The following is a 26,605-nucleotide window of genomic DNA, read 5'->3' on the forward strand; positions in this document are numbered from 1 at the left end:
GAATGGTGCAGATGTTGTCCCAACACTAGGCATGGAAGTTCTTCTTGAGTGTGGGGACTCGCTCAGAAGTTGCAGAATATTCTGATGCAATTTTGAAGATGACAAGAGTACCAATTAATCTGGTACAATGAGTTAAAACATGATGTTGAGATTGTGCCAGTGAAGTATTTTTTGCAATTCTGGAGAGCTCTCATAAACAAAGTTAAAGCGGAAGGAAAATTCACGGGTGAGTACTTGAACATAGAGTACCTGCCACTAGATCCTGTTCCGTGTGGTTTGTTTCTGAAAAAATTCAAAGACTGGTTGTAAAAAAAATTAAAACCAACATTCTATTGTCCTGAAACAAATCAAGCACACTGACATCCTCGAGATAAAGAGTGAAGCTGCCAGATCTGAAATAGTAAAAAATGCTGGAGGAGCACAGCGCAGTCATAGCACTGTGTCTCACTGGGCCTTGGAACTTCACCATGGCTGCTTAAAGTTGGTCAGCAGCTGAAAGGGGATGTTGGGTATACCTGAGAAAGGAAGGTTTCTCTCCGTTTCAGAGACTGATGGAACTGTGTGCATTCCTAGCAGGTTCTATTGTTTTTGGCTTGCAGTCATCCTCTGTGGGACCCCTTGGCTGACACACTGAGCTGTTCATGCAAGAAGCCGATGTTTTGTATTACATTTAATCGAAACATATTACAATGATTAAACACAGGATCTAGGGATAAGTAGCTTACATCTGTAACTCAACTGCACAGTTCCCTTATTTAAAACCGAGGGAGAATGAGTGAAATGAAAGTGATATTGGGGGATTTCAATTATCTGAATACAGACTGGGCAACAGGCAGAGGGGAAGAATGACTGAAAAATCAAATTTGAAAATACTCAGAGTATGATTAATGTCAAGATCAGTACCGAAGCAAGCTGAATACAAAAATTACAAGGAAACACTGAAACGGGCAAACAGAGTGTATGAGAATAGATTAGCAGCTAACCCATAAGGGAACCCAAAAGTCTTAACATATAAGTAGTAAAAGCCTGGTCATAGGATGGGTGGGGCCAATTCTGGACCAAAAAGGTCATCCAGAGGCATAGCTGAGGTACTAAAGAAGATTTAGTGAAGACCAATGCAAAGTGCTCATTTAGTTGTTGTGGTAGTTGGAAGCCAATCATCTCCGTCCCATGACATTGCTGTAGGAGTTCCTCAGGATCCTAGGCTGCTTCAGCAGTGACCTTCCTACCAACATAAGGTCAGAAGTGGAGATGTTCGCTGATGATTGCACAATGTTCAATTCCATTTCCAATTCCTCAGATAATAAAGCAGTCCGTGTCCGCATGCAGCAAGACCTGGACAATGTTCAGGCTTGGGCTGATAAGAGGCAAGTAACATTCGTGCACACATGTGCCAGGTAATGACCATCGTCAACAAAAGAAAGTCTAAACACTGCCCCTTGAAATTCAACAACATTACCATCACTAAATCCCCCACCATCAACATCCTGGGGGTCACCATTGACCAGAAACTTAACTGGACCAGCCACATAAATACTGTGGCTACAAGAGTAGGTCAGAGGCTGGGTATTCTGCGGCGAGTGTCTCACCTCCTGACTCCACAAAGCCTTTCCACCATCTGCAAGGCACAAGTCAGGAGTGTGATGGAATAGTCCCCACTTGCCTGGATGAATTCTGCTCCAACAACATTTGAAGCTCGACACCATCCAGGACAAAGCAGCCAGCTTGATTGGCACCCCATCCACCACCTTTAAACTAATTAATGTGGGGGAGGTTTAAGGTGAGCGGAAATTTAAAAAGTCAAAGAATAAGGAGAAGGCAGTAGAGCAGGGTAGCCCTGGGGGAAAGGAAAACCAGAACGTGACAGGAAGGGACAGAAAGTATAAACATTAGTGAATCAGAAAGTGGGGTCAAAGCAGGAAAAATTGGTTTTAAAAAAAAAAAAACAACAAATTTAAAAGCTCTTTATCTGAATGCATGCAGCATTTGTAACAAAATAGATGAGTTGACGGCACAAATAGATATGATCTGACAGCCATCACAGAGAAATGGTTGCAAGGTGACCAAGGCTGGGAACTAAATATTCAAGGGTATTTGACAATTCAGAAGGACAGAAAGAAAAGGAGAGGGGAAACTCTGTTAATAAAGGATAAGATCAGTGCATTAGTGAGAAACTATATTGGCTCAGAAGATCAAGATATTGAATCAGTTTGGGTGGAGATAAGAAATAATAAGGGGAAAAAGTCGCTAGTGGGCGTAATCTATAGGCCCCCGAACAATAGCTACACAGTTGGATGGAGTATAAATCAAGAACTAATGGAGGCTTGTAAAAAAAAAAAAGGAACGGCAATAATCATAGGCAATTTTAACCTTCATATTGATTGGACAAAGCAAGTTGGCCAGGGTAGCCTTGAGGAAGAGTTCATAGAGTGTATCCGGGATAGTTTCCTTGAACAGTACATTGCGGAACCAACCAGGGAGCAGGCTATCTTAGATCTGGTACTGTGTAATGAGACAGGATTAATAAACGATCTCCTAGTAAAGGATCCTCTAGGAATGAATGACCATAACATGGTTGAGTTTCAAATTCTCCTGCTCCTATTATGTGTTTGCAGTGCGGGCAGGTACAGCAGGAGTGGCGAAGGAGCAGTGAGCGATTGTAGAGGGACGTGATCGGGGCCCAGGAGAGGCAACACGGGCCAGCCCACACTGCAATATGTGTGCGCGCTGGGTTCGTGCAGCAGAGCTGGTCTCCAGTTGTCTTGGTTAATCCTTCACTGGACCAAGACCTAGCTCTTGTCAAGCCCATGTGGTGGCTGGTGTGCAACGGCCACCACACGTTTAAAAAAAATCCATGCACAGGCATCTTCCACCCTTCAGGAAGTAGTTCGGGATCTGTAATATTAGGTCCTTCATTGAAACACCTGTGAACTCATCCCTTTTTGGTGTGGAAGCAAGTCATCCTCGTTTTGAGGGACTGCCTATGATGATTATATTCTTAAACATTCACTCCCTCCACTACCAGTGCACTGTGGCTGCAGTGTGTACCATCTACAAGATGCACTGCAGCAACTTGCGATGGCTTCTTCGACAAAACTAATTGACACTTGGAAAAATAAGAATTCATAAATGAAAGCCAGCACAGAGTTGAAACTAAATTGTGTTTGACTAACTGGATTGAGTTCTTTGATGAAGTAATGGAGAGGATTGATGAGGATAAATGCAGTTGCTGTTGTGTATAGGCATTTGATAAAATACCACATCATAGATGTTAGCAAAATTAAAGCCCATGGAATTAAAGGGGTAGTGGCTGCATGGATACAAATTTGGCTAAGGGACAGAAAGCAGAGAGTAGTGATTAACGGTTGTTTTCCGACTGGAGGGAAGTGTGCAGTGGTGACACTTAAGGGCCTGTGTTGTGACTACTGTTCTTTTTGATGTATTAATGACCTGGACTTGGGTATACAGGGCATAATGTCAACGTTTGCAGATGATACAAAACTCAAATGTAGTAAACAATGAGGAGGATGGTAACAAACTTCAGATGGACACAGACAGACTGGTGAAATGGGCAGACAGATGAAATATAACAAGAAGTGTGAAATGATTCATTTTGGTTGAAAGGACAAGGAGATGCGATGTAAATGAAATGGTACAATTTTGAAGAGGCTGCAGGAACTGGAGTGTAGGTACACAAGTCCTTGAAGGTTGCCTGGACAAGTTGAAAAGGCTGTTCATAGAATCATAAAATGGTTACAGCACAGAAGGAGGCTATTCAGGCCATTGAGCCCGTGCCAGCTCTCTGCAAGAGGACCCTTGTCCCATAGCCCTACAAAGTGTTTTCTTTCAGGTACTCATCCCTTTTGAAAACCATGATTGAATCTGCCTCCAGCACCCTTTCAGGCAGTGCATTTCAGATCCTAACCACACTCTGCGTAAAAAAAAAAAAGTATTTCCTCATGTCACCTTTTGGTTCTTTTGCCAATCACAAATCTGTGTCCTCTGGTTCTTGACCCTTCCACCAATGGAACAGTTTCGCTATATCTGCTCTGTCTAGACCCCTCATGATTTTGAATACCTCTATCAAATCTCTCAACCTTCTAAGGAGAACAACCCCAACTTCTTTAGTCTCTCCACGTAACACAAGTCTCTCATCCCTGGAATCATTCTTGTCAATCTTTTCTGCACCCTCTCTAAGGCCTTCACATCCACATTACTCCAGTTGAGGCCGAACCAGTGTTTTACAAAGGTTCTTCATAACTTCACAAAAGCAAAATACTGCAGATGCTGGAATCTGAAATAAAAACTGAAAATGCTGGAAATCTCAATGGGTCAGGCAGCATCTGTGAAGAGTTAACATTTCAGGTCGAGAAGATTATGACGAGTACGTCCGCGATTTAAAAAGGCATATGGGATCCTTGGCTTTTTCAATAGAGGCATACAATACAAAAACAAGGAAGTTATGCTAAACCTTTAAAATGTTGATTGGGCCCCTGCTGAGGCATTGTGGCTAATTCTGGACGCCACACTTTAGGAAGGATACTGAGGCCTTATGAGGGTACAGGGGAGATTTACTAGAATGGTACCAGGGATGAAAGACTTCAGTTATGTGGTGAGACTTGAGAAACTGGGGTTGTTCTCCATCGAGCAGAGAAGGTTAAGGGGAGATTTGATAGAGGTGTTCTAAATTATGAAAGTTTTTGATAGAGTAAATAAAGATAAACTCTTTCCAGTGACAATAGAGTCAGTAACCAGAGAACACAGATTTAAAATTGGCAAAAAGACCCAGAGACGCCACAATTTTTATTACACAGAGACTTGTCATCTGCAATGCACTGCCTGAAAGAGTGGTGGAAGCAGCTTCAATAGTTACTTTCAAAAGGGAATTAGATAAATACTTGAAGGGAAAATTTGCAGGGCTATGGGGAAAGAGCAGGGGATTGGGACTAACTGGATAGCTTTATCATGGACCGAATAATGACTTCCTATGCTGTATAATTCTAAGAAAATGATGGCTCAGCTGGTTAAGGCTACGGGCTGGATTTTCAGTTCAATTGCGCTCCGTTTAGCTCCTTGGGGCACAAAATGTTTTTGGGGGCGTCAAACAAGGCGCACAAGATTTTGCACCCGGACAGAACTTTTGCCAATGGTTTTGTGGCGTCGCTAAAACTTACCGCCCCACAGCTGTCTTGACCGTTGGGAATGACGCAAGTCATCGTGCATCGCTGCGCTAGCACCCCATGCGCAACTTTCGAGCATTTTGCCTGATTTAGCCATCATGAGGGGATAGGAATTCCCAATGGGGATTGCAGAACCACCTCAGGAGGAAGAGGAAGAGGAGCCTGGCGAGGAACCCATGCCACCACCATAACCACAGGGAAGGAATCGTGGAGATTTCGCCGCTGCAAAAGCCTTACGTTGGCAACTCATAATTGAACGCTTTGCTTGAAGAGTGAATGGCAGGGTTGAGCGTTGCCTGGCGACTCTATCCCACCATGTTGACTATTCCCCCTCTTATTCTGCAAATGAGACACTACACAGGAATGGTTATGGTGAAGAAAAAATGTATTGAACAATAACGTTGTAACCTGTTTAACCTTTGTGAGACTTATAAAATAATGAGCTGCAGCCAGCAGTATGATAATTCAAGAACATAGTAAGAACATAATCCAGTATCAAGAACATAAATCTAGCAGTGTGATACTATACCATAAATAAGCTGCATCCAGCAACAAGAACATAATCCAGCAGTGCGATACTTAAATCAAATCCTGCCCCACTATTTTTTACCAACATCTTTTGCCCCCCTTCCCTTCATCCCCCTCCCTTGCCTGCTGCTCCTCATCAAAGTGGCACCAGGGCATGCAGTAAGGCTGCCAGAGCGCTGCTGTGTTGGGCGAGACAATGGAGACGGCGTCTGGGGACACACTGGACCAGCTCATGGTGTGGAAGGCCCAACTTCTGACTGGTTAGCCTCTTCATCGGCGTCGCCAGTCACAGGTGGTTTGGGTGACAACTGTCGCTGATGCTTGATTGGCGAGTGAGTGGGGGGGAGACGGAATGCTATCATCTGGAGGAATGACATCACCTCCCATATACCTGGAGCCACTCAGTCGCCGACAGGGCTGGCCCCTAGCAACCGGAGCACGATGTAAACTAACACCTTGCTGGCCTGCTTTGGAATCTTCACTTCCCCATGTGACGGTGGGAAACGCAGAGAGTATGGCGGCAGGCATGGACTGCATCACCTGCCCAAGCAGAAGCAGAGCTTCTGCCAGTGATGCACCATATTCTGCAAGGGCTTGTGCCACACTCTCTGGGACTCCACTGTCACTGCTGCAGAACACCAGCCTCGTTGTGGGCATTGATGGCCTCGCTGGTATCACGGCTCACACTGACAATCTGCGACCCTACCTCCGTAATTATCGCTTTCAGACTGTCGATGCGGGAATCCTTCCCAAAACATCAAGGAACTGATGGCTGATCAGGATGCTCCCTGGACATTCCAACCATGTCCAGTTCCACGTCTGCCTGTCTGTCAGCAGACCTATTGCCGACTCCTCATCCGGAGAGATGACCTGCAAGATTCAATCCCAGCACTGCATTGCTGCACGCCACTAGTCCCAGAAGCCTCGCAATCCTCGAACCCCGAGAATGTCACGTCGTCCCCAGAGGAGCTGAGTGCCGATGGTGGAGCAGGGATCGTAGGATGTTGCATCAGAGTCGGCTCATTCGTATCCTCCTCTTCCTTCTCCTCCTCCTCCAGACGATGGCCTGACATGGAGGGATATCTTGAGGGATGCAGCACCAGTGACTGGTCATCTAGAAGTAGAAAACAACAGACGAGTGGTTAGCAGCAAGGGAGGGGGCGGGATGACATAAGAAAGGTCGAATAGCACTGGCTCATTTGAAGGACGGCCGCTACTCTATATTTAGTCCAGAGACGCTGCAGGACATTCCCCCAACCCTAGTCCAGAGGCACTGCAAGACATTGCTCCAACCTATCCCAGGGAGTGTGCAGGACATTGCCCCAACCTGGTCCAGAGGCACTGCAGGACATCGCCCCAATCCAGCACAGGGAGTGTGCAGGACTTGTCCTCAGTATCCAATCAGGGTTCAGCACCCCCAGTGGCAGCACCCCCTGTGATGCTGATGAGGCCTGCCACACTCTCCTCGATATTGGTGAGTGGCAGGGTTGGAGGCTGTCCGCACCTGCTCGTGGCGATTATGAGATTTCTTTGCCTGCAAAAATGAAAATGGGAATGGTTACAAGAGGATCCATCTGCTCTTTTGGCACAGATAGCTACCAAAGCACTTATGCCATACTGTCTGAATGTAATAGAGTCCTCTGTTTAATGGCCTTGGAAGTTGCATGTGGTTCATCAGGAGGACATTGAAGTGGGGAGCCATCTTATGAGATCTCAGAAAGCAATCTTAATAATGTGTGAAGATCACAAGCTGGGTTTTATTTCCGGTCTGCGCGGAGTTAGCTGAACTCAGCCCAAGTCAGCAGTAGGAGTGCAACAATTGGCCACACTACCCCAGGGCCAGGTGAGGGAATATTAGGCCGGATGCGGCTGAATCTATGCATTAGCGATCCGAGTAATGAAGAAAGGCCAAAGAAACTTGGGCTGTTGCAGGAGGCACATGAGTTCTAACCTTATAGAGGTAGTCTGCTCTTGTTAATTCAAAGTTGTTTTTGCACTTAAATAATTAAATTATCCAATAATTTGAATTAAGCAGTGTTAATGACAGTAAAGTGCTGTAAAGTAACTGAATCACGAGGGGTAGACTGTATGCAAGATAGTAAATAGCATAGTAGAGGTACGTCTAGAAAATTACCTCAAACTAGATAGTGAGAGTAGGGCAAGGGCTTACAGGTTCAAATTGGTAAAATACAAATGTAAGACTAATATCAGGAGCTTCCTTTTCACAAAGTGATCAACACATGGAATGGACTCTCAGAAATACAGGCAAAATGTCTGGTATTATTTATGGAACAATTAGATACTGCAGTGGGGAAGAAAGCAGTGTAGAATCTCTGGATGGGTGAACTAAGATGGGCTGAATAGTGTTCCTCACCTGCAGTCTTGTGAAGAGTTTATCTGAGATGTCTATGATCCTAAAAAGGAGCAGGACTAACTGGATCGCTCTTCGAAAGAGCCGGTGCAGACTCACTGGGCCAAATGGCAGTCTTCGGTGCTGTGCGATTCTATGATCCTAAACGGCATAAAGTGAGAAAATAAAAATTAAAAACGAGGGGCAAAAAAAATCCAGCCCCAGCTTTACCCTCTTGTTCCAATATGTTATTTACAATTGCTGTAGAGCCTATCCTTACGGATCTTTGAGTAAGAGTTCTGGATTAACACCAGGAAAGCAGGAACTGGCTGAACGAAAATATTCCTTCTCATCTGGGGCATGTCAGATGGCCAAAAGATTTTAAGAAGCATTTCAGGTGGGGAGTGGTGAGCTTTAACTGTACTTTGTGGAGTGAGGGGTGAGGAGGTTTAACCCATCCTTCAGCTCATTTGCAAATGTTGCAGTTTGCCTCCGCACCCATGGAGAATTAAAAGTAGCCAGGGTTCCTGCTCTTTTGTTGTTCAGCAGCCCCTGCTGGGAAGAGTGGAGCTGTGGACAGGATCAGTATCTGCTTTGATGTCCCCGTGATTGAAATATCTGCCGACACTCGTATAAGCACACACAAATTAGGAGCAGGAGTAAGCCAAATGGCCCTTCGAGCCTGTTCCGCCATTCAATTAGATTATGGCTGATCTTCAACCCCAACTCCACTTTCCCACCCGATTCCCATATCCCTTGGTTCCCCAAAAATCTATCGCAGCCTTGAATATACACAACGAATCTGTATTCATAACCCTTTTGGGTAGAGAATGCCAAAGATTCACAACCCTCTGAGTGAAGCAATTCCTCCCCATCTCAATCTTAAATGGCTGACCCTTTATCCTGAGAATGTGATCCCTAGTTCTAGACTCTCCAGCCAGGAGAAACAACCTCTCAGCATCCACCCTGTCGATCTCCTTCAGAAACTTATGTTTCAGTGAGATCACCTCATTCTTCTAAACTCCAGAGAGGATTGGTTCAATCTCTTCTCATTGGAAAACTGTCTCATCCCAGGGATCAATCTAGTGAACGTACATTGTACCACCTCTAAGGCAAGATTGTCCTTCCTCAGATAAGGGAGACCAGTACTCCAGGCGTAGCCTCATCAAAGCCTTGTACAATCATAGTCTTACTCTTACTCTAGTACCATACTCTTGTACTCCAACCCCCTTGCAATAAAGGCCAACATGCCATTTGACTTCCTAATTGCTTGTTGTACCTGCATGCTAACTTTGTTTCCTGTACGAGGACACCTAAATCCCTCAACACCAACATTTAATATTTTGTCACCATTTTTTAAAAATTCTGTGTTTCTATTCTTCCTAGCAAAGTGAATAACCTCACATTTCCCACATTATACTCCATCTGCCACCTTAATGCGCACTCACTTAACCTGTCTATATCTCTTTACAGGCTCTTTGTGTCCTCCTCACAGCTTACTTTCCACCTAGCTTTGTAGTGTCAGCAAACTTGCATACGTTGCACTTGGTCCTTTCATCTAAGTCATTAATATAGATTGTAAATAGCTGAGGCCCAAGCTCTGATCCTTGCGGTACCCCCACCAATTACAGCCTGCCAACCAGAAAATTAACCGTCTATCCCAACACTGTTTTCTGTCCGTTAACCAATCCTCTATCCGTGCTAATATCTTCCCCCTAACCCCATGAGCCCTTATCTTGTGTAGCAACCTTTTATCTAGCACCTTATTGCATGCCTTTTGGAAATCCAAATATATAACATTCACTGGTTCAGTATACAAAGAATGACACTTTGTTTCGGAGTCAGTAGGCTTCCGTAGAACTGTACCCAAAAAAATTGGTGCCTTCGGGAGAGGAAGAGATGGAGAAATTAGCACCAAAAATAAAATTGTATAGTTTAATATAAACATGGAATAGAAGTTAACATATTTTATTTTTGTTTGCTTCTCTTGCCAGACATGAACTTTACCCCGTCTTCTTTTTCTTTAATAGTATTTATCAATTCCTGAGTTGCTTAGGAGGGAATCCTATTGCACTGTTACCAGCTAACAGAGGAACCTTTTGTCCTCTTGCAGATTGCCAGGCTCCGAGAGGAGGGCTCCAGGAAGTTAGAGGAACAGCAGAGGATCATCAAAGAACAGATAATGCTGGAGAGAGAGCAGAGGTTGCGAGGTAATGTTGTGCCGGTTCACCAGCTGCTTTGTTAACTGGAAGCTCCAATTCCTCCTCCCTTTTTTTTTCAAGTCCTCTCCCCATACTCTCCCTGCTTTGAGGGTGCTCCGGAGGCTGAGGCTGACTCTTGCGATTTTGAACCAGACAGTCCGATCTCCAGGCTGGCCGTCCTGTAATTCTTAGAGAAAGCGACTGGACACGAAGATCCTGGTTTTCCAGCGGCGTATATAAAATGCTGTTTGCAGAGTAGAGCTCGTTGCAAAATCTACAATGTGTGGAGTGGGACAATACAAGACTACACCGTTTTGTGTTTGTATAGGTGGGCCGTTTTGCACAGTACAGTGTTGCTCGTGACAACATAAGCAGCCTTTTTTTTTAACTCCCACATCCCAGTCTGATTTTAGGAAGAAGTAAGATGGTCGACCTAAGTCTACCCATCTTAAGCCCTCTGTCTGTCTCTTGATTCCAACAGTATCCGTATGAGGAAAGCTCCTCGTGTGTTGCCTATTGATAAGCTCTTGGATTCTGATTGGGACATCCCCAGAATTGGGAAGTTAAAATCTGCCATTTTTGTTTCTGTTTTTTGCATGCATACATTTTTTAATATGCCAATGAGGAGCATTTATTCCATAAGATTGCCTATAACTGAGGTACACGGTCAGCTGGAGGAACTGCAGCTCTTTTCTAACCCGGAGGACATGGGTAGGTTAGTAGAATGGGCTGATTGATGTCATTTGAAATTTAATGTGAAGAAATTAAGGTGATATCTTTTGGAAGGAAATATACACACTAAATGCTAACCCTCTAAAAGGAGTGGGGAGAAGAAAGACTTGCGGGTTCAGATACAAATTTTTTTTTTAAGTGGAGCGACAAGTTGATGAAGTGCATTTTTTTTTACCCGGTTGTCCTATCTGTCTTCTATGGGATCCTAGCTTTTATAAATAGAGAAAACAAAGGTAATGTTAAATCTATACGAATCACTGGTTAGGCAACAGTTAGAATATTATGTCCAGTTTTGGACACCTGACTTTGGTACAAATGTCACGGCTATAGAGCTGATGCAGAAGAGATTCATTAAGATGATACCAAGGATGAGAGGCTTCAGGTAGCAGCAGGTGGGGGAACCGGGTTTTGGTAGTCGTTCAGAGAGCCAGCACAAACTGAATGGTGGCCTCCTGTGCTGTGAAATTCTGTGACCTTGTTAATCCTTTTATTGGAAGTAATCGAATGCTTTGTTCTGAAACTGTTCATTTCTAGGACAGATACCACTTGGTGTACTGAAAGCAAACTCTGGGGGAAAAATTCCCCTCGCCTCTCTTGTAGCAATCTTGTGAACATGTTCATCCACGTGTCAGAGAAATTCTTGCCCTTCTGTTAGAATCAAACAACACCAATTCAGCCCTGGTCTTCCTCAAGCTCCTTGCCTTCAGAGGATCTTCACCCATATCTACGTCCTTCTCACTATAACACAGTGTATTGCTGACCACCCCACCCCCTTACTGCAGTGTTGGTTACTCTGCCCTCTCAGCTGGTGCTCAATAAGGCTCTCCCACAGCATATTCCAAAAGCTTCAGGACTCTCTGCTTTTAGCACTCTATATCAGTGTTGGCTGGCCACATCTCAGGTTAGGCTCAAGAAAAGTACATGCAGTCTACGAATATTGTTCCTTTTGGTTACCAAAAGGAGATTCTGATGAAGTCTAAATGGGATGTGCCTAAATTGGACAGGCCTAGGCTTTGTTTCTGGCATTTTCTCTTCTCACCCATGCCAGCAGATTATGGTGTCCAGTTGGGTTCAGGTGCTTCCCAACTCTCTACAAAGGAGGTAAATCAGAGAGCGAGTCGCTCCCTCATAGCTGGCTTAAGAGTGGGCTTTGAGAACCCGCAGAGAAAAACGTGTGGGGGAGAGTAGTGTGGGAGGGGCTCGGTATTGGGCGGTGGGTGCTTGGTGTGGGGGAGAGTGGGGGGGGGGGGGGGGTCTCGATGAGGTTGGGGGGGAGGCTCGGTGTGAGAGAGAGGAGTGGGGGGGGGGAGGGGCGGGCAGCTCGGTGGGGGTGCTCGCGGGGGGGCTCGGTGTAGAGGGGCTCGGTGTGGGGAGAGTAGTGTCGGGGGGTACTCAGTATGGGGGGGTGGGTCAGGGAGAAGTGGAGGGGGGCTCGGTGTGGGGGGGAGGGGGTCAGGGAGTCGTGGAGGGGGGCTCTGTGTGAGGACAGTGGTGTGGGGGGGGGAGTCGTGTGGTGTGGAGGGTGGGGCTTGTGGCGGGAGGGGAGTCGTGGGCAGCTTGGTGTGGGGGGGAGCTCAATGAGGTGTGGGAGGGAGTAGTGTGGGGAGGGGGAGCTCGGTGTGGGGAGAGTAGTGGAGGGGGGACTCAGTCGAAGAGGGCGGGCAGCTCAGTGTGGGGAGAGTGGAGGGGGGAGGCTCGGTGGGGTGGGGAGGCACAGTGTGGGGAGAGTGGAGGGGGGTGGCTCAGTGGGGTGGGGGGGGAGTAGTGTGTGGGGGGAGAGGATCGGGGTGGGCAGCTCGGTGTGAGGAGAGTGGGGGGGGTGGGCTCGTTGTGGGGGAGAGTAGTGTGGGGGGTTTTTGGGGGAGTAGTGGAGGGTGGCTCTGTGTGGGGAGAGTGGTGTGGAGGGGGGGCTCAGTAGTGGAGAGGGTTTGGTGGGGGTAGAGTAGTGAGGTGTGAGGGCTCGGTGCGTGGGTGGGGGGGGCTCGGTCTGTGGGGGTGGGATAGGTGAGGTGGGATCGGTTTTGGGAGAGTAGTGTGTGGGGTGGGTGGGGGGCTCGGGTAAGTGGAGGGGGCTCTGTGGGGGAGAGTAATGTGGGGGGGGGGCTCGGTGTGGAGAGAGTAGTGTGTGGGGGGGGGGGTGCTCGGTGGGATGGGGGTTGAGTAATGGGGACACTCACTGTTTTATGTATGACAGCACAGTACAATAACCCTTAAAGTAAAATAGTTCGAAATCCTTTTGACATGGTATTAAATTGAGCTTCATTTCCTTTCTATGTCCTGATGCTGAATTGATTGGTGATTATGTGCAGTGAATCTGTCGACCTGCAATGAAGGATCGGGCAGGGTTGGCACAGCTTCTCATTTATATACTTGTTAATTTTGCCTGATGTAATTTTTTTTTACTATAATCTCCTAGGCTGTGAAGTCCGAACTGATTCCGAAACAAACTTAACCCCTAAGCTGAAAGTAAGTCTTCTCAGTTAACGCGTTCTCGTCGTGACTTGTGTTAAATTTTCCTGATTTCCTTTTGCATTTCATCATTCTTCCTTAATTCTGTGCTGGAGACGCAGACTCTTGTTGGAGCAAGCTTCCATCGGCACCAGGAGCCCTCCGGTACCTCACCAAGGACCACTCTTCTTGCATGAGCCTAGACATTCAGTGATGGTGGGGTGTCCCACCACTAGATGCATCACAACCAACCTCGGTGCTATCGTCACCAAGGGTCTGGATATCGGCAATGGTCACTGGATAGAGATGAGGACCCCTGGCTGATTTTCTTCCCTAACACATTAAGGCCAATTGATTCACCGCAGACCAAGGAACCATCTTTCTATACTAAAAACAGAACTCTCAGCGGGTCAGGCAGCATCTGTGGAGAGAAAAACAGAGTTAACATTTCAGGTCGATGATCCTTTGTCAGAACTGGCGAATGTTCGAAATGAACAGATTCTGGAGCACTGAAAGGGGGTGGAGAGGAAAGAATAAAAGGAGAAGATCTGTGATAAGTTGGAAGAAAGGAGAGATTAGAGAGACAAAAGGGACGATGGGCCGACTTGAGATGGTAATGGCAGAAGTTAGGAAAAAGGTTAGTCTAGATAGGGTGTGAATGCGCCATGTCATCAGTGCATACATCCCAACACTCGATGCAACGGATGAGACCAAAGAGGGTTTTCACTCCAACCCCTCAAAATCCCTGTCCTGTGTCCCCCACGGACGACAAACTGATTCTCCTCGGTAACTTCAACGCCAGGGTCAGCAAAGACACAGCCCTCTGGGGAGGCGTGATTGGCAGAGAAGGGGTAGGGAAAACCAACTCCAGCGGTACCCTACTCCTGACAAAATGTCTAGAATATGAACTCATCACCAACATCTTGTTCCGCCAGAGGGACAAATATAAAGCATTGTGGCAACATGCTCGCTCCAAACACTGGCACCTGCTCGACTATGTCATCGTCCGAGCTAGGAATCGCAAGTGCGCATCACCCGCGCCATGACAGGAGCTGATGACTGCTGGACGGACCACCGCCTAATCCGATCCATCATCGATATCAACATAGCCCCAAAGCGGAGGGGGCAGCAGAACCAGTGCCACAAAAAAGTCAATGCAGGGGCACTTAAAGACCTAGCTAAGAGAGCCCTATACAGCCAGCGCCTCAGAGCCAACCTGGCGTGCCTTGATGTCCCTGAGATGCAGAATGCCCACAGCGCTTGGTCTGCCCTCCAGGCCTCCATAACCACTGTCTGCAAAGAGACGCTTGGTCACTCAGCCAGAAAACACCAGGATTGGTTTGAGGAGATCCAAGAACTAATAGATCGCAAGCGCAGAGCATTTCTGAGCCTTAAACAACAACCCAACTCTGGAGCAGCAAAGCAACATTACAGGCGGCTCAAGGCTGAGGTCCAACAAAAAAAACAGGTGGTGGATGGAGAAAGCACAGGAGAGAAAACAACTGGCCGACAGCCATGATGTGCGAGGATTCTTCATCGCAGTCAATGCCACCTACGGTCCAAACTCCCAAGGCCCCACCCCACTGCTGGCCAAGAATGAGGAAACACTTATCAAAGACACCGAGGCAGTCAGGGCCCGCTGGAAGTAACACTTCGAAGATCTCCTCAATCGAGACACTGCCTTTGACTCGAGTGTTCTCGACTCCATCCCGCAGCATGCGACCCGCCACCACCTCAGCGAAACCCCAAAGTTGCACGAGTTAGGAAAAGCCATAAGAAAGCTCAAGAACAACAAGGCTACGGGAGCGGATGGAATCCCCGCTGAAAGTGTGGCGGAGAGGCGCTGTTGGCGCAGATACATGACCTCATCTCTCTCACCTGGAGGGAGGAGAGCATGCCAGGAGATCTGAGATGCAGTGATCGTGACCATCTTTAAAAAAGGGGACAAGTCCGACTGTGGCAACTACCACTGGGAAAGTTGTCGCTAGAGTCCTCCTCAGCCGTCTTCTCCCTGTGGCCGAGGAGCTCCTCCCGGAGTCAGTGCGTATTCCGTCCCCTACGAGGCACAGCAGACATGATCTTTGCAGCGCGACAGCTGCAGGAAAAATGCAGGGAGCAGCACCAGCCCTTATACATGGCCTTCTTCGACCTTACAAAGGCCTTTGACACTGTCAACTGCGAGGATCTTTGGAGCATCCTCCTCCGTTTCGGATGCCCCCAAAAGTTCATCAGCATCATCCGCCAGCTCCACGATGACATGCAGGCCATGATCCTTACCAACGGGTCCATTACAGACCCAATCCACATCCGGACCAGGGTCAAACAGGGCTGTGTCATCGTCCCAACCCTCTTCTCAATCTTCCTCACTGCCATGCTCCACCTCACAGTCAACAAGCTCCCTGCTGGAGTGGACCAAAACTACAGAACCAGTGGGAAGCTGGTCAACCTTCGCCGTCTCCAGGCCAGGTCCAAGACCACCCCAACCTCTCATCGAGCTACAGTACGTGGACATAGTCGACGTATTTACTGAGGCGTACGAAAGCATGGGCCTTACGCTAAACATCCGTAAGACAAAGATCCTCCACCAGCCTGTCCTCGCTGCATAGCACTGCCCTCCAGTCATCAAGATCCACGGCACGGCACAGCCCTGGACAACGTGGACCACTTTCCATACCTTGGGAACTTCTTATCAACAAGAGCAGATATTGATGAGATTCAACACTGCACCAGCACAGCCTTCGGCAGCCTGAGGAAAAGAGTGTTCGAAGACCAGGCTCTCAAATCTACCACCATGCTCGTGGTCTACAGGGCTGTAGTAATACCTGCCCTCCCCTGTATGGCTCAGAGACTTGGACCGTGTACAGTAGACACCTCAAGTCACTGGAGAAATACCACCAACGATGCCTCCGCAAGATCCTACAAATCCCCTGGGAGCACGGACGCACCAACATTAGTGTCCTTGACCAGGCCAACATCCCCTGCATTGAAGCACTGACCACACTTGATCAGCTCCGTTGCGTAGGCCACATTTTCCGCATGCCAGACATGAGACTCCCAAAGCAGGCGCTTTACTCAGAACTCCTTCATGGCAAACGAGCCAAAGGTGGACAGAGGAAATGTTAGAAGGGCACCTTCAAAGCCTCCCTGATAAAGTGCAATATCCCCACTGACACCTGGGAGTCCCTGACCAAAGACCGCCCTATGTGGAGGAAGTGCATCCGGGAGGGCGCTGAGCACCTCGAGTCTCATCGCCGAGAGCATGCAGAAATCAAGCGCAGGCAGTGGAAAGAGCATGCAGCAAACCAGTCCCACCCATTCCTTCCCTCAACCATTGTCTGTCCCACCTGTGACAGGGACTGTGGTTCTCGTATTGGACTGTTCAGCCACCTAAGAACTCATGTTAAGAATGGAAGCAAGTCTTCCTCGATTCCGAGGGACTGCCTATGACTGATGATGATGAATGGCAGAATAATTACCAGCTGCCATGGGAGACGGAGAGAATTTTATTTACATAGGGGTGGGAGGGGGGCGGGATTTTAAAAAAGAAAAGTAGGAAAGGCAGCCAAATATGGTCAGAGGCGGGACAAGATGCTTTCTCTGACTGGAGGCAGGCGGGGGAGTAAGAGTTTGACTATTATCGAGTAGGACAAGAGTTGTCCTTCCCAAGGGACAGTGTGTAATGTAGCCAAGTTTGCTGATGATGCAAAGATTGGTGGGAAAGCAAATTGTGAGATGGACACACAGAATCTGCAAAGGGATATAGACTGGCTAAGTGAGTGGGCAAAAATTTGGCAGATGGGGTATAATGTGGGAAAATGTGAGGTTATCCACTTTGGCAGAAATAATAGAAAAGCAAATTATAATTTAAATGGAGAAAGATTGCAAAGTGTTGCAGTACAGCAGGACCTGGGGGTCCTTGTGCATGAAACACAAAAAGTTAGTATGCAGGTACAGCAAGTAATCAGGAAGGCAAATGGAATGTTGGCCTTTATTGCAAGGGGGATGGAGTATAAAAGCAGAGAATTCCTGCTACAACTGTACAGGGTATTGGTGAAATCACACCAAGAGTACTGCGTACAGTTTTGGTCTCCGTACTTAAGGAGGGATATACTTGCATTGGAGGCTATTCAGAGAAGGTTCACTAGGTTGATTCCATAAATGAGGGGTTTGACTTATGAAGATAGGTTGAGTAGGGTGGGCCTATACTCATTGGAAATCAGAAGAATGATAGGTGATCTTATCGAAACATATAAGATAATGAGGGGGCTCAACAAGGTGGATGCAGAGAGGATATTTCCACTCTGAGGGGAAACTAAAACTAGTCTCGAAATAAGGGACTGCCCATTTAAAACTGTGGTGAGGAAAAATTTCCTCAGAGGGTTGTAAATCTATGGAATTCTCTGCCCCAGAGAGCTATGGGGGCTGGGTCATTGAATATATTTAAGGCGGTGATAGACAGATTTTTGAGCGATAAGGGAGCAAAGGGTTATGGGGAACGGGTGGGGAAGTGGAGCTGAGTCCATGATCAGATCAGTCATGATTTTATTAAATGGCAGAGTAGGCTCGAGGGGTCAGATAGCCTACTCCTGTTCCTATTTCTTATGTTATGTTCTTATGTTCTTATTTCCTGCATGCCTGTTCAAGAGTGGCGAAGGTTGGGAGTCAGCCCACGCTCTGTCAGTCTCACTGATGCATAGAACGAAGGGAGCCCTGGGCGGGTGCATAACATTGAAGAGCTACCTTGTTGATCTTTTCGCTCACTATTTCTCTCTCTCTCTCTCTCTCTCTCTCAGCTGAAATGGAAGTGTAAGAAGGATGACGAATCAAATGGTGGCTACTCTCACGAATTTCTCCTTTCAATTTTGCAGAAGGTAAATTCAGTTCTTCTATAGACTTTTCCATTCAAGAGGCCTTGGAGCCAGCTGGACCAAGAGCCCTACCTCCCCCCCCCCCCCCTCTTCCCTTCTCCCAACACCAGACCCTAGAATCCACCTAAGTTTCTGAACTAAGATAGGATCAATTTTTGTTAAAGAAAATTAAATGGGCCTGTTTAAGGCAATTGAGCACTGGTGCACAACTTCAGGTTTTGAAATTCATGCATCTACAGCTACATAGAATTAACAGCACAAAGGCAGGCCATTTGGCTCAACTGGTCTATGCTGGTGTTTATGCTCAACAGGAGCCTCCTCCTCCCACCCCTCTTCATCTCGCCCTATCACCATATCCTTCTGTTCCTCACTCGCTCGTGCTTATCTAGCTTCCCCTTAAAGCCTTCAATAGACATTGGTGAACCTGTTGTGTTTTTAGAATAATCTGGCAGCTTCAGACAGGGTTGTGGTAATATTTGGAGGTGGGTAGCAGAGAGCTCCATCTGCCGCTACATAAATGTGATGCAATAATCAGTGCCCCAACTGAAGCAATGGGTCACACTGTGCTCGACCGACATTGGCTTTCGGTTAAGCAACACCTCGATTTCAAAATTCCTATCCTTATTTAAAAATCCCTTTATGGCCTCGCCCTTCCCTATCTCTGTAATCTCTTCCAGTCACCACCCCCTCCCCCCCCCGAGATATCTGCTTTCCTCTAATTCTGCCCTCTTTGAGCATCCCTGATTATAATGGCTCCACCATTGATGGCCGTGGCTTCTGTTGCCTAGGCCCCAAGCTCTGGAACTCCCTCCCTAAACCTCCCCACCTCGCTACCTCTCTTTCCTCCTTCAAGACGCTCCTTGAAACATACCTCTTTAACCAAGCTTTTGGTCACCTGCGCTAATTTCTACTTGCGCGGCTCGGTGTCAAATTTTTTATCTCTCAATACTCCTGTGAAGCGCCTTGGGACGTTTCACTACGTTAAAGACGCTATATAAATACAAGTTGTTGTTATTATTAATGCCTGTTAGCCAATGCAGGGTGACAGGGTCATGCTATCTATTGGCCTAAAGGTGCTGAGCGTCCCACCTGCTCCAGACCCAAGTTTACCAGTTTCCAGGTAGCAGCTGATGGAAGGACCATTGTTCTCCCACTCTCCACTTTTGCAAGAGGCTGAATATTTTGCTGCGTGCATCGATTTCAGCAAGGCACACTTGTGTGCACAGGTCAGGAATTCTTCGTGGAGAAATAATGAATAGGGGGTTAGTCATTTTGAGATCACAAAAACTAACAAATCAAACCAAAGAATTGTCCAACCAACCTCTCCACCACTCCACACTAGAGATCGCCTTCCCCTCCCGCCCTGCACAGTTCAGAGAAGGTTCACTAGGTTGATTTCTGCGATGAAGGGGTTGACTTATGAAGAAAAGTTGAGCAGGTTGGGCCTGTACTCATTCAGAAGAATGAGCGTGATCTTATTGAAACCTATAAGACAATGAGGGGGTTTGACAGGGCAGAGAGGGGGAATCTAAAACTAGAAACATAGAAATTCACAGCGCAGAAGGAGACCATTTCGACTCATCGTGTCCACACCGGCCGACAAAGAGCCATACTGACCTCGGTCAACAGCCCTGAAGGTTACATATAAACCTATGAACAATGGTGGAAAGGTAAAGAGCACCCAGCCCAACCAGTCCGCCTCACACAACTTACACTAAAATATTCCATATTTCACGCCAACCAGAGAGCTAAGGGGCATAGTTTCAGAATAAGGGGTCGCCCATTTAATACTGAGATGAGGAGGAATTTCTTCTCTGAGTTGTAAATCTGTGGAATTCTCTGCCCTAGAGAGCTGTGGAGGCTGAGTCATTGAATATATTTAAGACGGAGATAGACAGATTTTTGAGTGATCTTTATTGGCGGAGCAGGCTCGAGAGGCCAAATGGCCTACTCCTGCTCCTATTTCTTATGTAGACCACCCTGACACTAATGCTGTCCTGTGGAAGAAACAGATTTAATGCTGATTATAGTCTCATGGAAAGAATAGTAGAATATCGGAAATCTTTTCTGCTTCTCTTTTCACATCACTCATTCTCTCTTCCCCAGCGAGCACAAGAGCAAAGTAATGACAGCAATGCAAGAATGGAAGGGCGCAGAAAGTGTGGGCAAATTTAGATTAGCACGTACTTGAAATGTTAACGTTAACATTTTTTTTTAAGAATTAGCATCTTAAACCTGTCATACTCTCAGGCACGTGTCATTGCTTTGAATAGACGTTCTATTTCACTGTCTTACCCTACATTTTTTCTTTCTTTGGGTTGGGGCTGTGGTGCTGAAAGGTAGCTAAAAGATGACTAGAGGTTTGATTCAATGCTGTAAAGCCCAGTACTGGCAGAGGCTGGAGCTCTGCGTTCAGGGTAACCCAGCAGAGTTGGTATCGGATACTGATCAAGGGATGTTTCTTCCTACAGTACGGAGAGGTTTTGAACTTGCTCCTATCCAGTAAAAAGAAAGGCAGCGCCATTGTGGAATTCTCCACAACCAAGACCGCCGTGAGTATCCCGTTTCTCTGCATTACCATGTGAAACAGATCTGTGTGGGTCTCCTGTAGCCTTGCTATGTTCAACATTCACCAGCTGGTGCAGTCAGTAAGATACTCAACCCATATCGGCCAGAAGAGGTTGTCTTATGAAGAAAGGTTGAGCAGGTTGGGCCTATACTCATTGGAGTTTAGAAGAATGAGAGGTGATCTTATTGAAATGTATAAGATTCTGAGGGGGCTTGACAGGGTAGATGCAGAGAGGATGTTTCCCCTCGTGGGGGAATGTAGAACTAGGGGACATAGTTTCAGAATAAGGGGTTGCCCATTTAAAACAGCTATGAGGAGGAATGTCTTCTCTGAGGGTCGTGAATGTGAGGAATTCTCTGCCCCAGAGAGCTGAGGAGGCTGGGTCATTGAGGTGGAGATAGACAGATTTTTGAACAATAAGGGAGTTGAGGGTTATGGGGAGCAGGCAGAGAAGTGGAGTCGAGGTCAAGATAAGATCAGATCAGCTATGATACTGAATGGCGGCGCAGGCTCGAGGGGTCCAATGGCCTATTCCTACTCCTCCTATTATGTAAGATATGAGGGTTGAAGAACATTCACTCGGAAGGTACCAGAGAATTGGTAGTGCCCGCGGAGCTGAGCCCAAGCAAGTTGGCATTCTCCGGAGAGGAAAGTAAAAAAAATTGGGGGGCGGGGGGGCAAAAATAAGAAGTGAAGAATGAAATCCGTAGCTTGTTTGTCAGCGTATAATAATATTTTCGGGTCAGAGGACTGCTAGCACCGAGGTTGCATCAGAGCCTGCTGCGATCCAAGTGTTCTGTGAGCCTGCTCTCCACCTCATGGTGCTGAGGGACTGACCAGAGGTCGGGCATCTCCCACAAGATAAAGCCAGATCGTTGCCCCAGGCAGATTATGTGCCAGTTCTTGGCAGCACTGACTGACAGCCACCTGCCCACCTGTTCTCTTGGTTTACAACGTGGGGCTCAGAGGGCAGAAAAGGAGAGGTACATGCCCTCTAAATCGGCGGTCCAAGCTTTATCCCTTGTGTAAGGAGGGGGAAGTGGGGCAAGACACACAAACTTTCACCCCCTGTTCCCATTAATTCCTGTATATCACAAGCTGCTAATACTAACATTAGGGTGTTCAGATCCACCAATTGGGCACAAGCACTATAAATAACCCTTTCCAAACCATCAGGCACATGAAATTCAGGCTAGACAAATCCATGAATAAAACACTTGTAAGACTGATTGATCTGGGCCTTGGGGGCCAGACTGCCAGGCATCGAAGTTTGCATCCCCCATGGGCTGCAGGTTGGACAAGCCTGCACTAAGTTAAATAGTGAGGAGGCTCTCTCAGCTTCTCTGCCTCCTCCCAAGTTTCTTCTAAATGCGCTGACTCATGCTGGGCTACAGTCATCCCCAGCCAGCTCATCCCAGTGATACCTTCCATGTGTGAACTTAAAACAGCAAGGGGGAGAAATTCAGTCCCGCCTCACTTGGGCCGGAAACCCAGGCGGAACAGTAACTTTGGCGCCTTGAAAACGTTTGCGCCCTCCGCGCAGAAATCCGTCAGAATCGATCAAAGAGCTGACGGCGCTAAATCAGCTGTTGCACACCAGAACTGGGGGGGAATGCTAACGAAAATGCCGGCGCCAAACTCCGATTCCGATCCCAGGTAAAGTTGAGTCTTAAAGGGGCGCCATGGTAATGCACCCATTAAAGTTTTCAAAATCACTTTTTTTCAAGCTGTACTGTTTATGTCTGTCTGCCGCTGCAAACTCAGAGGCTCACTCACCGTGCTCTGTGTAAACGTTGCACTGACTGTGACCTCCGAGGGAAGCGCTTCCTCATCCCTTTAAATAGCCACCAGTTAAAGACTCTGCAAGCCTGTACCCACTGTTTTACCAGACGTTGTTCTTGGCAGCCGCACCTAATTTTCCAAATGGGGCGTTGCACCAGGAACACGTCATGATTGGAGTGATCGTCAGCAGCTAATGGTTTGTGACTCTGCTGAGCTCTAATGAATTTTCGGTCGGGGTACTCAAAGCTGTGTTCCCGGTCAGTAACCTCCTACGCTCCCATTAACGCCCCCTCTGGCCGCTAACTGAGGCATTGGACAACCGCAAATCCAGCCCCAAGTGTCAACGGGCTGTTTGACTGTGGGAGGCATCACAGCCAAGACTCATCCTGCCCATATCTGCAGCCGTTAATTAGCACAGACTCTGAATCCTGATCTGCACATGGTGGCAAATTTACCAAGCGAGCCACTAAGGAGAGGCCCTGCTTTTTATTATTTAAAATCTGTTGTCGTGGGTTGCGGTGTTTTATTTTAAGAGCACAGGATCAATGAATTAAACCATTGTCACATAATCATGCACCTGTCTTTAGATAAAATGAGCAAATGCTTTGCCCTTTGCAAACGCACTCACCAATAGAGCAATTACAAAAGAGATAGAGCGGAAGGGAGGATCAGTTTAGCAATTTACTAAAAAAAAACTATGTGGTTTGTGGTGTCAGCCGCTCGACTGAGATGCCAGTCTCGTGTGAGCAGATGTCCTGCAGATGCCACACACTTCCTTACTGGGGGACAGGGTGTGGAAACCTGAGCTCGTGTCGTTTGCCCATTCTGAGCCACAGTCTATTTGTGGCCCAGAGCGGGAGCAGGGGGTTGGGACCTGACACAGGGCAGGGAGGAGTCCCTTGATCGAAGATGAGCAGTGACTACAGTATCCTTATCGCAGGTTTAAATAGGAGAAATCATCAGTGGTCGGCTCTCAAAAAATGATCAACGCCAACCAACCCCTATTGATTTTGAACAGGAGCTGGCTTTTGAGAACGAGACGGGTTTGACAAATAATCCGCTGAAGATTTCCTGGCTGGAAGGACCACCCCCTCTGAAGACCACAAGCCACCCTGCAAACGTCTCATCGTCTTCTGTGGAGACAAGTGGACCTAATCTGTTCCAGGTAGGATGACGTCAGATGCATCCAAGCCAGGTCATTTATATCTGGCACATATACCGTGTTGTTGGGCAAGACTCCAGCACTGCTTAGTGTTACTGTGGGCCCAAGTTTCCACAGGAGTTACTCTGGTTTTTTTGGAGCAACTAGATTTTTTTGGAGTAACTTAAAAATCACAATTCTCCCCATCTAAGTTGCTCCAGTGTAAGTGAGTTAGTTAGGTTTTTTTATAGTTCTGTTTTTTTTCAAAAGGGGGCATTTTGGCCATTTAAGCAAGTTATGCCAGTTAAAACTTACTCTAAACTGACTTCGGCCAGAGTAAGTGGCCACTTTTGTACGTTCTGAAAAACCCTGCAGTGAATTAAGAGATCAGCGCAGGTAGCCAGAGATAGCGGGGGGAGGGGGGTGCGGGGAAGGGAAATGAGAGGATTCTCCAAAGCATTAAACACTTCACTTTTAACAATGAAGAAGCATAGAAATCATCATAATTAGTAAATAATAATAAATCAAGTAATAAGAAATAAAAAGTCCGACCTTGCCGACTGGAGCACGTACCGGCAAAGCCCTTCAGCCAGGGCTTGGGGCGGGAGACTCTCAGCCAGCAGCAATGTAACACTCATTGTCCAGGACTTCTAAGTTGTTCACCGGTTGCGGAGCTTGACGGATCTGACCGCAGCAGTGGGCTAAAGTCCCGAGAAATGGAGAGGCTCCTGCTGCTGCGTTGTGATAAGGGCTACATGTTGAGTAATAGGTCATCAATACCTCAGCAATTCTTGCTAAGTTTTTTTTGATTTAGTAGCAGTTGCCGCACGGTTTATCAAGCTTTTATTGATCGAGTTGCGAGAGATCTATGCGTCTCACAAAGTGTAGGGCAATCAGTCGCTGACATCCTCAGCCCATGGACGCCGATCCCACTGTAGCAGGAGAGATCTCCGAGGCACGATACGCCACACCAGTAAGCCCCTCAGTCATGGCTAGGTGTGGGAGGCACGCATGACTGAAGTGGGGAGGGATGTTTGCACTGAAGGTAATCCCAGTAGATAATATGAGGGATTGCAGACATGAAAACAAGGGAAATATGGTAAATCTCAAACACTTCCATGTGAATCCAGCTTCATTGACGACCCCGAACATTTTGGGAGGAAAAATAACTTGCTTTGTTTTTAAATTTGGTTCTTGACTCTGTTTACAGAAACCTGTATTGATAGAATATTTTGTCTCCATCAGTCGTTTTGTGTGTGTGTGTGTGTATTAGAGATTGCGCAGAGCTGTAATATCTCATCTCCATGGACATGATTTGACAAAGTGTTAGATCAGCAGAAAGTGGAGAACAAAATTGTATTTCAATGAAACTGAATGATAAGCTCAGGATGTCCTAAAGCGCTTCACAGCCAAGCAGTATTTTTGAAGTATAGCCACTCAGCCCGGGATAGGGGCGGCGAGCATCGGGACGTGCTGGGAGGGCGAGGAGCTACTGCGCATGCGCGCAGACTCTACTGCACACGCGCACAGCTGCTGGCACTGTTTTCGGCGCAGGGCTGTAGCTCCGCCCCTCCATTCAAACAGAAACGCTGCGCCAGGACCAGGGAGACACAGCAGAGCTGCCAGAATATGCAGTAAGTTTTTTGGCACCGTTTTGAGTGCACAAAGTCAGCGCATCTCGTGTTAGTGCGCTGGAAAAAGGGGTTGGGGAAACTTGGGCCCATAGAATCTTAGAAAGTCACGACACAGAAGGAGGCCATTTGGCCCATCATGACTGTTCTGGCCAAAAGAACTATTCAGCCTAATCCCACTTTCCAGCACTTGGTCCATACCCCTATAGACTTTATCCAAGTAATTTTGAAATGAATTGAGGATTTCTGCCTCTACCACCCTTTCAGGCAGTGAGTACCAGACCCACACCAATCTGTGGGTAAAAAGTGTTCTCCTCAACTCCCTTCTAATCCTTCCACCAATTACTTTAAATCTATGCCCCCGGTTATTGACCTCTCTGCTAAGGGAGAGACTGTCAGACCAACAAAACAGGGATGTTTGTCTAAACGGCGGAGGTCAGATGGTTTAGTGAATGAAGGCACCGTCCAGTGTAGTGCGAATCAGAGATTCGATTCTTGTCCATGCTGAGTTAACTGATCTCCACTGTTATGGCAGTAGGGCTTCTACAACTTGTCTCGGGGTCTGTGGTCTCGGGAGGGGGAAAAAAATCAGCCACGGTTTCTGGTCCTGATCGCTATCCAGTCACTCCTCCAGGAAAGTGCGTGTGAGTGTGCGCAGATATTGGGTGGGAACAGCAAGAGAATTGCCTGTCGATATTTGGTTCTGGACTCGGGTAAAGAATGGCCACTTGGAGGCAGATTGGCAGCGTGGAACTATACCTCTGCAACACCCCATGCCTTCAGGAGAGGAGGAGAGAAAATTGGAAGGTCTTTTTTCTTGATAAATGTTATGTAAAAATCTAAAACGTCTGTGAGGCACACAGGCTTCCACATGCCTCAGGCAGCTGTATGCCTCTGCTGTAAACATATTCAAGATATCTAAATTGCTGGCATTGTTTAAAAATTGAATCCATGGCCATTTTAGACAGGGGCCCTTTACTATATCAAAGTGTAACCAAAAACAACCTGACTGTTGGAAGGAGCCCTGAGTTAAAAGGTTGCTGGTTCAAACTCCACTCAGGATTTAAGCACGTAATCAGAGCTGACGAGATGTTGCACTGAGGTCTCCTTTCCATCTTTGAAGAAGAGCAGGGTGCTCACTGTCTGTGCACAAGAGTGTGCGCGTATGAATGTAT

At 47.1% G+C, this 26,605-nt stretch overlaps 1 protein-coding gene across 4 annotated transcripts in view; it reads left to right on the plus strand.

The window, feature by feature from the left end:
• dnajc17 (DnaJ (Hsp40) homolog, subfamily C, member 17) overlaps positions 1-26,605 on the plus strand; it is a 188,757-nt gene that overhangs the window by 88,966 nt on the left and 73,186 nt on the right. For all 4 annotated transcript variants that reach the window (XM_070878781.1, XM_070878782.1, XM_070878785.1 and 1 more), the window contains 5 exons: positions 10,172-10,268; positions 13,408-13,457; positions 18,233-18,310; positions 20,779-20,859; positions 23,677-23,823. In XM_070878781.1, the coding sequence (XP_070734882.1) occupies positions 10,172-10,268; positions 13,408-13,457; positions 18,233-18,310; positions 20,779-20,859; positions 23,677-23,823 (453 nt within the window). The remainder of the gene's footprint in view (positions 1-10,171; positions 10,269-13,407; positions 13,458-18,232; positions 18,311-20,778; positions 20,860-23,676; positions 23,824-26,605) is intronic.

Source organism: Pristiophorus japonicus, chromosome 4 (genome assembly GCF_044704955.1).
Source record: "Pristiophorus japonicus isolate sPriJap1 chromosome 4, sPriJap1.hap1, whole genome shotgun sequence".
In the NCBI taxonomy this organism is placed as follows: Eukaryota; Metazoa; Chordata; class Chondrichthyes; family Pristiophoridae; genus Pristiophorus; species Pristiophorus japonicus.